The sequence below is a fragment of the Lingula anatina genome, chromosome 1, assembly GCF_051362555.1.
Source record: "Lingula anatina isolate TDL-2025a chromosome 1, LinAna3.0, whole genome shotgun sequence".
Taxonomy (NCBI): Eukaryota; Metazoa; Brachiopoda; class Lingulata; order Lingulida; family Lingulidae; genus Lingula; species Lingula anatina.
Window position 1 is genome coordinate 23,365,443 of NC_141767.1, and position 13,048 is coordinate 23,378,490.

The 13,048-nt window shown below is 36.7% G+C and overlaps 1 protein-coding gene across 9 annotated transcripts; it reads left to right on the forward strand.

Annotated features, from left to right (window-relative positions):
- The first annotated feature begins 83 nt into the window (after window positions 1–83).
- LOC106169375 (zinc finger RNA-binding protein) lies at window positions 84–12,864 on the forward strand. Of its 9 annotated transcripts, none has more exons than XM_086999623.1 (22): window positions 84–236; window positions 782–944; window positions 2,501–2,542; window positions 3,285–3,375; window positions 3,548–3,727; window positions 3,958–4,118; window positions 4,365–4,541; window positions 4,721–4,958; window positions 5,141–5,424; window positions 6,250–6,395; window positions 7,002–7,110; window positions 7,274–7,351; window positions 7,793–7,866; window positions 8,022–8,102; window positions 8,299–8,482; window positions 8,678–8,816; window positions 9,897–9,988; window positions 10,834–10,929; window positions 11,125–11,236; window positions 11,395–11,492; window positions 11,779–11,923; window positions 12,055–12,864. In XM_086999623.1, the coding sequence occupies exons 1-22, from the start codon at window positions 190–192 to the stop codon at window positions 12,117–12,119; spliced, it is 2,802 nt and encodes a 933-aa protein (XP_086855749.1). In that variant the 5' UTR covers window positions 84–189; the 3' UTR covers window positions 12,120–12,864. The 9 variants fall into 9 exon arrangements, with proteins under 9 accessions (XP_086855749.1, XP_086855750.1, XP_086855744.1 ...); XM_086999624.1 differs by lacking the exon at window positions 6,250–6,395 and adding an exon at window positions 6,072–6,178 and having other exon boundaries at window positions 85–236; window positions 3,928–4,118; XM_086999618.1 differs by having other exon boundaries at window positions 85–236; window positions 3,928–4,118.
- Window positions 12,865–13,048: the final 184 nt, after the last annotated feature.

Sequence of the window (13,048 nt, forward strand, 5' to 3'; positions counted from 1 at the left end):
CCTAAACTTTTGAGTTTAGAGCATGTAAGGAATTTAAATCAAAATAGCAATAATGTAGTATTTCATTTATCTTATTTAACACACTATTCATACCATCTTTATTAGGATCATTTTAAACATAAATTTATCATTCGGGTGTGTCCGTATGGTAATGAAGCACATGTCATTTCACAGCGGCGTGGAGTGAAAATGGCGAACAATTATTTTGGATTTACACAAGGTGCCACGCATTATACGTAAGTCAGTGCATTAAAAGTACATATCAAGGCAAAAGTTAGTGTGTTTCTGATGAAGTGAGATCGGTTCATTTTAGATAATAATATGCCTGGAACGTCAAATGTCGTTTTCCTTTATTTGCCTACTCTTTAAAAATTCAAGATGGCTACCTTACCAAAATCGGAATTAGCCGACGGTAAAGGACGTTCTTTGTACTTACCGTCGGTGAGAATACAAATTTGTTTTAGAATTCATGTTTTGCAGCCCCATGCAAACTAACTCGACTATGCGCATGTTTGCATCCTTTATGTAGATTAATGACTACAAACCGACCGACACCAGTAATAACGGAATGAGAAAAAATTGAGGCGTGGGAGGATAGAAAAAATGAGAATGTGATAAGCCTGAGCAATTTTCTATGACCAACTGCTCATCGAACTATTGAGTTCACACAAACTAAATTCCATATGAGTATGCATTGTATTTTCTCTTCGCTTCCTCTTGTTTAAGGTGAAGTAAGATAAATCCACAAGTATATCTTATTTAAATTGAATTCTTTATTTAGGGCACAGCCAGCAGCCTATCCTGCAGCACAAACTGCTTATGTCCATCAGGCTGCTCCAGCTGCTTATGCCACTGCAGCTACGCCCAGGCCTACCTATGAAACCTATCAGACTGCAGCCACAACTCAATATGCCTATGCTACAAGGACTCCGGTAATAGTTAATGTAAAAACCAATTCTTGTGCTTTTTATTCAAGTGTACATTCTTGCAGTCTTTAATATAGAGTCCATTGTTTTGCATGGATAAGTGAATGGTTTTAAAACGGAATACAATTAGAAGTAGAATTTGAAAAGGACTCCTTTATTCTGCACTCGCTAATACTCTTCAAAATGTCAGTGTACAAGTGGTTTTCTTATATGTAATTGGGCTTTGAAATATCTTTTAACTTGCCTTGCACCAACATTCTTCTTGAAATATACAGTAAATCGAATGATCCAGAGAGTTTTTGCCATTTGTACTTTATATCTGGTATTTGTATGCGTCATCCTAATCATATTCTTTATCAAGAATAAGGCATCAGTTGATTGTGTAAATTCAGCTTTGCTTAAGTAACACACATGCAGGATAGTTGATTCTTGATGCAGAATATGAGAAAGTTCACAACTAGTACGTTTTGGTAAAAGCATTCTGTTTAACTTTTAAAGATTTGATCATTAAAATGTTGCAGCTAAAATACCTTCCTTTTGAGGACAGGAACTTTGCAGAATTCAAGGAGTACTTCTTTATCATCTAGCTTTGTAATTTACCTTTGTTTTCACAATATGCTGCAACCCCTGTTTTTGCACATTTTGTGTGAAATACATCATCTTGATGAAGCACTTCACATCATGTGGGAAAATCAGTCAAAATGCGTAAGAAGAGGGGCGCAGTTCTAATCAGATATGTCCAAGCTTTTTCTCATTTGAATCAGACATGCATTTCTTATACTTTGAACAACTGGGGTACAAATAGTGAAATGAAACACTCTTAATCAGGATTAGTATTTGCATACTGCAATGTGAGTTAAGTGATTGACATATCTGTTTAGAAAAGTGTGTTATAAAATGCCTTTTCTGTACCACCAGCTAAAAGATTTTGGGATTGTAAAATTATTGGGTCAGGATCTTTTTCTCTTTTTTAGGTTTTATTTTAGGGTATTCTTTGCACTGTTAAGGTTTTTTATATTATCATATTAATTGTCTGACTTTAAATATTTGGGTGGGTGGTTGTGCTATATGTTGCAATGTTGAAAAAAATTCAGTCCTCAAACAAATGCAGAGATGAGGAATGTAAAATATTGGCTGTTTATATATTTTTGCCAACCCAGTTTTTGGTATGAAAGTAGCTGGTGATACATAGAGTCATAATTGACTTGTTCTGAGCTCACTCTGTCATCAAGAAGTTAAAACTTGTGGTTTATGAAGTATTGTCTATTGGAAAACAGTCTGTTTCTAATAATAGATAAAGTTAATAGTTGTAATAATTGTATATGGGAAATCTGGAGAAAAAAAAAAACAATCTCATCTTTTGTATTTATATGTCAGAGTGATCACAGATGTGGAATGTCTAGTTATAATTATCATGGCAGTTTCAAATTTTCAGAGGGAATTTGAAAGAATTGTCCAGTTTCAATGATCTTTGGTACTTCAACAAAGCAGTCAGTTTTTGCCAATTGTTTATTCATTTCAAATTCCCTTTGAGATTCTTCTCTCCAATGATTGTATCTTTTTACTAACTGCAGCCCAATTTACAGGTCAATCACAACTTGACACCCGTCGTACCGGTGAGTAGATGGCTATCATGTAATATAATAATCATTTAGTTAACATTTGCCTGTGCAATGTAACATGGGCAATAGTCATCAGAAAACAGAACAACAGATTTTACACAAACAGTAGCTTGTTTATTGTTTGTTGAATTGTATTGACCTGTAAAAGAATTTGAGGTGTAGTTTGCTTGTAACTGGGGAGAAAATCAAAGTGGCATAAGATGCAGATCATTTTAACTGCTCCTCCCCCCTTTTTAGAACTTGGTTTCTAGAATTGCCACTGGGGTTTAAGACCTTATCTGCAACCCAAAAATGAATAAAATAAATTGGAATTGTAAAGATTGATGATTGAAAATAAATGGATGGTGGTAAGGTAGATTCCTGCTTAGTAGAAAGAAAGGCAGGTCAGCAGTGTGATTCAGTACCATCAGAATGCCATTTAGTAGCCTTGCACCTATGTTGTCATTGGATGTGTTTCAACTGGTCTCTTTTATTTTATGGTGTGAGATTGTGTTTGTACATTTACAATAGGAAATACAAGACTGGTGTAGTGAAAATGAACCTCATAATCTTGAAAGCAACATACATTTCGGCTAATTGAAAATAAGTTAGTGTAGTAATTGTATGTTTTTTTATGGAATTCATGGTGCCTAGTCTTCAATGAGAAATTGTGAAGTAAATGGTAAGAGATGTACTGTTTATAATATTTTTTATCTTGGTTCTTTTGTAACATGTTTACAATGCCCTTGCCTTGTAGGCTGCTGCCACTTATGATACAACAAAGACGTACTATCAGCCAGCAGCACAGCCAGCATATACCGTAGCCACAGAGACTCATTATCAGACTAGTAAGTTTTCATGAACAAGTGGATAAAAGCCTTTTCAATAATCTGTGATTTTTCCATCATATAGAACTTTCCCCAAGCTTATTTGAATTTTTTTCTTGCATTATTAAAATATTCACCTATATTCTGTAGCAAATAGAATACTAGTTGGTTAACACTTATACTCTCTCATTAGGTAAACCAGCCTACTCTGGTGCTACGACATATGCTAGTCAGCCCCGTGTACAGACATCTGCACAGAAAAGTGCATCCACGTATGTGTACCCAGCATCTGGTGCAACGACAACACAGTCGACGACTTCATACACCTCCACTCCAGCATATGCTACCACTACTTCTGGGGCCACATATTCAGGTATTAAGAATACATGTGTTTCTTTCTGTCAGTAAGTGGGTAACAGTTTCCCATGCATTCTTAGGTTTATTTCAAAAGGATTTTGTGGGAGAACAATTTGTATTAGAAAAAGTTTTTTTGTGATACATAAGAAGTTGGTGGTGGAGAAGTGCTTATTGCGATATGGAAGATCATTATCTTTCATCGTTTGCCTTTCCAAGCAGGCTATGATGCTGCTCTCTACTCTGCAGCCACCAACTACTACCAGCAACAGCAAGCAGCTAAGACTGGGACTACATACTACAAGAAGGGGCCGACAACCACCTTCCAGAAGAAGGACAAGAAAGTTCCTCCAAAACAGCCACAGCTGCACTATTGTGATGTGTGTAAGATCAGCTGTGCTGGACCACAGGTAAGATCAGATTTCAGTATGTTAGTCTTTTGATTGACAAGAGTGGTGACATTTTTGGAGTCCTTTCCTGCATTTTTAAAAAATTATTTATTATTTATTATTATTATTATTATCATTTTGTTTTCTGTGGGTCTGGCCCTCTGACAAATAATGGAGAAATGCAAACTGTCTGTTGAAAAAAATTATATTGCTTTTGTAAGACTAAGTTAGTCCTATAACAACAAGCAATTCTGCTTTGTGTTCCAGACTTACAGGGAGCACTTGGAAGGACAAAAGCACAAGAAGAAGGAAGCTGCCATGAAGGGTACAACTCAGCCCACTGGCCGGCCTGGTCAGAACCAGCTCCGCTGTGAGCTTTGTGATGTGGCCTGCACTGGGGCTGATGCCTATGCTGCCCACATTAGAGGTGCCAAACATCAGAAAGTGAGTCTGATTGTTAATTGCCTGTCTTCAATTGAAAATAACATAGGTGATGCAGTAGAGATTCCATCTAGAAAATCGGAAATAAAGATGAGTGGTATTTGCTACATGGCACCTTGCTGCACAGAAGCTTGAAGTTGATAAAAAAAAACTTGCTTATTATATATATCTTTGTTTTACAGGTATTAAAACTACACACAAAATTGGGAAAGCCAATTCCTTCTACTGAACCTACAGTGGTTACCCTTGGTGCTGGGAATGCTACCACTGCCACTACTGTGAAGGTTGTCACTTCCTCCCAAGCTACGGCAGTGGCAGCAGCTCCTGTCCCTACAGCCTCGGCCAAAACTGTCACCAAGACTATTGTCACTGCCACTGGAACAAAAAAAGTGCTGGCAACGCCCAAGATAACATTTGTTGGTAAGTTCAAATTTTCTGGCATTAAAAAGGTCAATGTCTAGAAGCAAAGCATTCCTTGCTCTTTTCTTGAAGTGAATTTAGAATGGGTAAAGTTTTTTATGCTGTGCAAATTTTGAGCTAACTGTTAAAACGTTTCGGGGACCTCTGGGTGGAATTTTGATGAGTTTATTTTCATACTTTAGGTGGGAGCCAACTGAAGACCACAGGAACAAAGATGGAGGAGGTGAAGCCAGAGCCAGTCATGGAACCCAAGCAAGAAGTACCCACAGAGTCCAGCACAGCTAGTTTGTCCAGCATCCTGGGAGAGAAGGATGTCCAGCCAGTAGGCCATGAGTACATTGAGGAAGTGAAGAATGAACAGGGCAAGACTATTAGTTTCAACTGCAAGTTGTGCGAATGCAAGTTTAATGATCCTAATGCCAAGGAAATGCACATGAAGGGGAGACGCCATCGCCTTCAGTACAAGGTAAAGATTTTGTAAGGGAACTTGCGTGATAAGTACACTGTGGTGCATTTATCCAAATAAATTCAAGTTTTATAAAGGATTGTATCATTTGAAATTTTGATATACATTTATGACATAGGCAAGGTGCAAGTTCAGGTAGATTGTGGCAAAGTGCCAATTAATATCTTTCGTAAGCATTTAGCCATTTAACTATGGTGAGATACCAACTGACAATATAACACTTCATGTTACTTTCTTACAAATGTAGTGCTATGCACTTCAAGTCACTTATTCAGTCTGTTAATCAAATGTATAAAAATTGGAATTCCTTCTTAATTTAAAGTTTTGCTGCTACTCCTGGTTTGTGCTTAATGTCTTAAATTCAGATTTACAACTGCTTGTATTTTATGATGCTTTTAAGGTTTTAACTCTGACAGAATGAAAGTAAGGTGCCAGTTTCTTATCGCATTTTGGAATTTTTAATAGATTGGTATTCTTTTTATGCTTTGTACCCAATTTGTAAGCACATGTTTGAGGTTTGTTCTCTTACAGGCCTCGCGAGGTGGATAACTGCTTGAGGTGACTGGTCACAGATCTGTCCCACAAGGGTGCTTTCCTTTTGATATTTACTATTTCTGTTTAGAAGGGGATCTCTTTATGTTTTTTAGAAAAAAGTAGATCCCAAGTTGGAAGTGGATGTGAAGCCCAGTAATCGTAACTTCAAGAAGCTGCAGAAAGAAAAGATGAAATTTCAACAACAGAGGACTAGAAATATGTAAGGGTTATCATTTTTTGTGCATTTTAATAATCTTCTCACATTTCCCTGTCAATTTGTTTGATCTGTAGAAAAAAGTGGATCCCAAACTCCAAGTGGATATCAAACCCAGCATCCGGGTTCGCAAGATACAAGAGGAAAAAATGAAGCGCCAGCAACAGAAAGAGGAGTACTGGAGGCGCCGAGACCAGGAAGAGAAATGGATGGAAGAGATGAGGCAAGCCTGGGATTGGCTGGTCTAACCCCAGGAATAATTACTGGGGCTAGGCTGTCAGAAGATTGGGAAATTAAGGGTCCTTTAAATGGGTCTCAAATTCATTCCTGGTTATACTTAAGTTTTGATGTTGATTTCATGTTTAACCCTCATTATTTTTTCCCCCAGTACTTCAAAATTCTTTTTCTTATGGGCAATCAATTCATTGACGAAAGAAGTGTTTGGTTATTTGTTTCATTTCTTTTGTAAAATCTACATACATTTTGTAACTTTATTACTTCGCCTTTTATTCAGTAGGTCAATTATGTGTGCCTTGTCTCTTTTTACCTGCAATTATTATTTGAAATTGAAAATATATACATATAAATTGGAGCTAATGCCTACTGAATTGCATGCACCATTCTTTCAGTATTGAATTTCAGTTTAAATCATCCTTTTTCCCTAAAAAATGGACATACTTAAAATGTTAAATAGATATGATAATTTTATTTACTTAAAGTTCACATTTATGATGAGTAAAAGTTTGTATTAAGCCTTTTTAATTGTAGACTCCACAAAATAAAGACCTTTCAGTAATGATGTTCATTGAGTATCTGACACTATTTTTAGGATGATGGAGGAAGAGAGATACTGGGAAGAAAGACGACGTTATGAAGAAGAAATGGAGTTTTGGCAAAATCGTATGGGCAGAGGAGGGCCTTTTACAGGTCCACCCATGGTATGATAATGTATTTTTTATTTTCCTGTATGGGGTACTGTGGTAGTTGAAATTTCATACTAAAAAAGTATGTCATGATAAAAAATTGTCACATAAATACCCGTCAGCTCTTAAGTGAATCTAAATATGACTGATTAATGTAAAATATGATATTATTATTTAGCCTATGAGGCGTCCTGATACATCTGATGACAGGCACGTGATGGCCAAACATGCTAGCATTTATCCAAATGAGCAAGAGGTAAGAAGCTGCTTTGATGATATTAACTTGTTGTGATGTGTGACACTTCGAGCGATACAAAAGGAGGATACACTGTATAGTTGTACTCATACGCTTTATTGCTGCTGCTTGTTCACACAAACTTGTGTGACTGTACGTAAGGTTCAAATAAATCTATGTCCTCTTTTGTGCCACTTCCTAAATTCTTGCTTCTTACTTAGGTGATGTCTGTTGTAAAATAAACTGCTCACTCTATGTGGCATTGCCTATTATTGAGTGGGGGTGTGTGGGCTGTACTAATTGCAGGGGTGTAAGGTGTATGTCCTTTACACCTGGTATGTACTATTTTAGGAGTTAAAAATGTGCGCTGGGAACTTAAACATTCAGAATACTAGTTCCCAGTCTAGTATATATCTTTCATTGAATTTAAATGCAGGGAACAAATTTTGGTTTTACTTTTAGCTTCAAGCTGTCCAAAGTATTGTCTCTACCTGTGAAAAGGCTCTCAAATTGGTCTCTGATGCCATTGCTGAAAGGTAAGACATCCTGTAAGACTCTTAAAAAGATGCTTGTGAATTATCAGTAAACTAATCTTTTCCACATAATAAGATGAAATTGATGGAAGAAAATGTAAGCAAATCAAAAAGTGAATTTAGATGTCTCTTAAATTTTTGCTTGTGGCATTTTTCAGTGATAATCCTAGACCTGCAGAGGCAGAAAAGTTAATAAAGACTGAAAAGAAAGATGAAAAAGAGGCTGAAGCAAAGGAAGGGTGAGCTTTTTATGCATATATTTATTTTTGAAAGAAATGTTATTTTACTTCCTCCAAATAAATGATTACATGTAGAATTAATTAGCCTAAATCAAATTATTATTATTGTTATTACTTCTTAAGAGTGGGATAAAATTTAATCACCAAATAAACTGGCAAGAATTATCTTTTGAAAAAAATTGATTCATCTCTTCAGTGATAAGGAGGATGACCCCAATCAGCCTCCTAGAGCTCTGAAGGGTGTGATGAGGGTGGGTGTGCTGGCCAAAGGATTACTTTTACGTGGCAATCTGAATGTGCAACTGGTGGTTCTCTGCTCTGAGAAACCTACAAGGACATTACTGGAGAGGGTAGCAGATGTCCTGCCTAAACAAATGGCTGTAAGTTATACTGCTGAACTTAAACTCCCTTACTGTCATCATGAGAAGTTTTATTTATTTTAGTATGGATGTTTTGATCTTAGAAATAAGTTTGATGACATAACTGATCTTGTAAAAGATATATATATATATATTTTTTTTTTTAATTTGCAAAATGTGCAATGTTAAAGGTGTTTACAACAATCCTCTTTTCAGACTGTAACTGATGAGAAATATGAAGTAAAAATTTGCGTTGAGGAGGCTGGTATAATAGTGAGCAGTGCTAACGAGCCAGAGACCACATGCACAGTCACCCTGACTTCTCCCATCATGAGGGAAAATGCTCCCGAAGGAGGTAAAACATGGAACTCCTGTTCTCATGTGAAGCTGATCTGCAGAATACTGCAGTTTTATGAGGAACATATGCAGTACATTGAGTCAATTTTGCATTTAATTGTTTTGCATGGAAGAGGGACCCTGTTAATATGTGCTTTGACTTTTCCCTTGAAAAAAAGTGTATGTGATCTTTGGTTACTGATATTAAGTAATTGATATTTAATTGTCAGGTGCCTATAGATCAGGATGTCTCTTCTTGTACCCAATATATTTTAACAGTTATTGTAACATTTTAAAATACAGTTAATGTTCCTCAGAAAACTAGTTTCTCAGAGAAGATCTCTTTTTAAGTAATAGAAAACAAGGCTGTTTTTGTAACTTCAACAGATTTTTCTTTGGCATCACAAAGTCTAAAATATCTGATAATGTTGCATTTTACTGTTGCTGTTGTGGCTGATTGCCCGTTGCTGTGGCAAGGCAAGAGGGTGATCAGCACAGTTTGTCATTAATTGCCTTGTTTTGCTGTTTCTCAGTATATCATTAGCCTTCTGCAGGTCTCCCACTACTGGGGTTTGATGGCAGATTGATTTCAGAAACTTGGAAGGATTTTTGACCATCACAGTGATATGGATCGGGGAATCCTGCATGGAAAAGTCCAAGCTTGTGCTAAATAATTTTTCTCATTTTTGTGTCAAAGCATTTTGCAAGCACTCCCTGCATTGTTCTCGTATTCATTCATTGATGGAAAAAAATTGGTTTATTTCACTTTCATCTGTACCTTAGTTTGTAACTTCTTTTTATTATTTCCAAGTAGCTACCCAAACTGTTTTACGTTCTTTATTTTACCACATGATACATGTTGCCAAACTCTCTTCTTACATGCAACCTCCAGTCTTTGCTGAATGTGACAGAAATCTTTTATTTACATGCACCAGTGTCTTGCATGCTCCTAAAGGCACTGGCCACTTCACTTGCATGCATATTTGCACCCCCATTGCTTGGGCTTAGTACATCGGGGTCCCCTGGCCCTACAAGAGTGGCAAAGATGGTCAAACACCCATTCCTCAGCTCTCTACAACATGGTCACATTGTGTTATAGAGACGGTTAGCGTCAAAGACCCACCGGATGTGTTGGACAGGCAGAAATGCCTGGATGCTCTAGCTGCTCTACGCCATGCTAAATGGTTCCAGGTTCGACCACATATTTATCTTTTGCTTTGCAGCCTTATGTTGATATTGGGAAGGGAAATGGCAGCTGTGTTAAAGTTGATAGTGGGGGCACTGCACCAATGTTAACTTACAAGTAGTGTACTTGGTTTTTTGAGTACAGATTCAATGTAGTATGTTTGTTTTCTTTAATAAATTTTTTCTGTAAATTTTTCTCTCAAAAATTTTCATGTTAATAAAAGCTGCCATGTGATAGGTTAGGTGGGTGGGAATGAGTGAATAAAGGTGTTAGTTGCTCTTAATACCTTCAAACATGGTGTTTGTCTTGCAGTGAATGCATGTGGACCTAGGAGGCTCACACCTGTATAGTGCAGTCATTGTAAACAAATGCTTTATTTGATTGGTGTTTTGATCAATTGGCAACTGTATTCCTCCTGGGGTATTGCATACATCTTATAAAAGGATATTAGTGCTGTTAAGTAGAGTCCGTATTGAGCATGAGGCTGGAAAGTCCTTTGCATGTTTGCGTCCTTGGAAAAAATTTGTTTCACTGTATGATTGAATAACCTTTAACTTCACAAAAAAAAAAAGGAAAATGTTTGTACTTTGGGCGCAAACTAGAAAAGCGTGGAGACAGCTTGACCTTGGTTTAAATAACGACTTAATGAGATAAAAAAAAAAAGTATGTCCATACACACTTTGGATAATTTTAGACTGTTTCAGAAATGAACTGCTCTGAAATGATACATCATCTTTTGAGGACAAAATTGATTGAAAATGTCATTTGTACTGATGATGCATGTGTCTGGTTCATACTTCTCATGATATTTGATGATCCTCATACCTTTCATCTGTGTCGTTGAATACAGGCTAGAGCAAATGGACTGCAGTCCTGCGTGATCATCATCCGTATTCTGAGGGACCTGTGTCAGCGCGTACCAACATGGGCACCCATGAATGAATGGGTAAGTGAGACAGCATATTTGAGTGAATTGAATTATCATGTTTGGGAATAAGTGTTTATCTTTGCTTTTGTGTGAAGCACACGTTTGCTTTTAGCACATTTTAGACATATAAGGATCATGATAAGTTTCATTATAACAACAGAAAGCAGTTGCAGGTAGTGTAGAAGTAAAATAATGTCATGTTGATATTTTCAGGCTATGGAGCTGTTGTCAGAGAAGTGTGTGAGCAGTGGTGGGCCAGCCATGGGCCCCGGGGATGCCCTGAGAAGAGTCTTCGAGTGTATTGCGTCTGGAATACTGCTGCCAGGTATGATTCAGAATTTCATTTATAATGAAAGGTCATTTTAACTAGTTGTTCTGATATCAAAACAACATCTCAAAAAGAAACATTTATTGGTGCATTCAAGCAGTTCTTTCCACAAGGTCTGTACAGCCTGTCAAGCAGTTTATTTCTTGTTTACCTAGGTGGTCCTGGTTTACTTGATCCCTGTGAGAAAGAGCCAACCGATGCTGCTGGGTCACTAACAAATCAAGAGCGTGAGGACATCACTGCAAGTGCACAGGTATTTATATTATCTATTCCTAAATTTCCTGCACATAGATTGTTAAATCCAAATAAATAAAATAAGTGAAACATTTAAAGCCACTTGGATGATAGTAAAAGTCATTAAAATACTTGTGCAGAGGTAAATGCTAGAATTCTCATTTGGCTTCTTTTAAATAAAGGTAAATTATGTATACAAAACATATGAAATTGATTTGAAAGCTCATAACATGCTTTCTTGCAAATGAACAGCTTCACCTTGTATATTTATTCGAGATTATTTTTGATATTTTTTTACATTCCAGCATGCACTACGTCTCATAGCATTCCGTCAGATTCACAAAGTCCTGGGCATGGACCAGCTGCCAGCCCCTAGGTTCCAGAGAAGACCATTTGGGAATCGCAAGAGGCGAAGAACCAACAGTACAGGAGAGGGAGAGGCCAATGAAGGTAATTTCCATTTCATTTCAACGACTGTTTCTTATAAAGATTTTGTTAAAATGATAAATAGTGGGGTTAGTTTTTAATGCCAAAATTGTTTGAATGGATATTGAATCAAATATTTTTGTTTGTATTTTTAGGAGATGGCAAGAAAGACAAAAAGGAAGGAGAAGGGGAAACAATGGAAACTGGTGATAATGCTTGAGCAAGAGACAACAGCAGTGTGAATATTTTGCAGTGTCATAAAACAGACAGAGGGACTCATATTATTGTAGCAGTGACCTTGTCACTTTTGTTGTTTCTTGTACTGTAATTTGTATGTGGTTTATTCCACATATCAGATAGAACTAACTTACAGTACAAACTTGTCCTCACAGCAGATGTTAGGAAGGAGAGCTTTAAAGATTTAAGCTTGTTATAAAGCTTAGGGAAACAATAGGTCTTGGGTTATTTGCAACAGTGTCCAAAGGACATTTAGTGGACTGGAGTAGTTTTACAAATGGCTGCATAATGTTGCATCTGTGAAAAAGACATTCTGCAGATGGGACTGCTTGCTTAAATGCGGTTGTTATTTGACAAGAACTTTTCTGGCTCAACTGTCATTTCATAAGACTGGTCTAGACTTTCCAGCTCGATTGCGATTACTAAAAACAGACCTGTATCACTTGTCGTTCAGTTTCTGTACTACACGACTGTCTGCACAACACTGTGCATGTTCTGTTTGTTACAGATCTAGTAGAATTTGAGTTAGTTTTGTTCTCTTTTTGAAGATTTAATCAAAAGTTGTAAAAAGTAAAAATAAGAACCAAAGTTGATTTCGAAGTCTTACCCACAGAGAGTCCTGTGTGACATCTGTTAAGTGCAAGGATTGCACTTATTTTAATATTAGGGACTTTTTGATTACTTGCATTAAAAAACCTTTTCTGTTTAACAATAAAGGTGTTTGTGCATATTATTATTTTTTTTAGATGGTTTGTCTGGTCAGTTTGCTTGTACTGGGAAATATGTCAAATGTATTTAATCATAGCTTTGAACAAAAGATCTGTTACAACTCTTGGAAAGTACCAAACCCATATACACACACACATGAAGTGACATCAGGAGTAATGGAACAAGAAAGTTGCACTTCACATG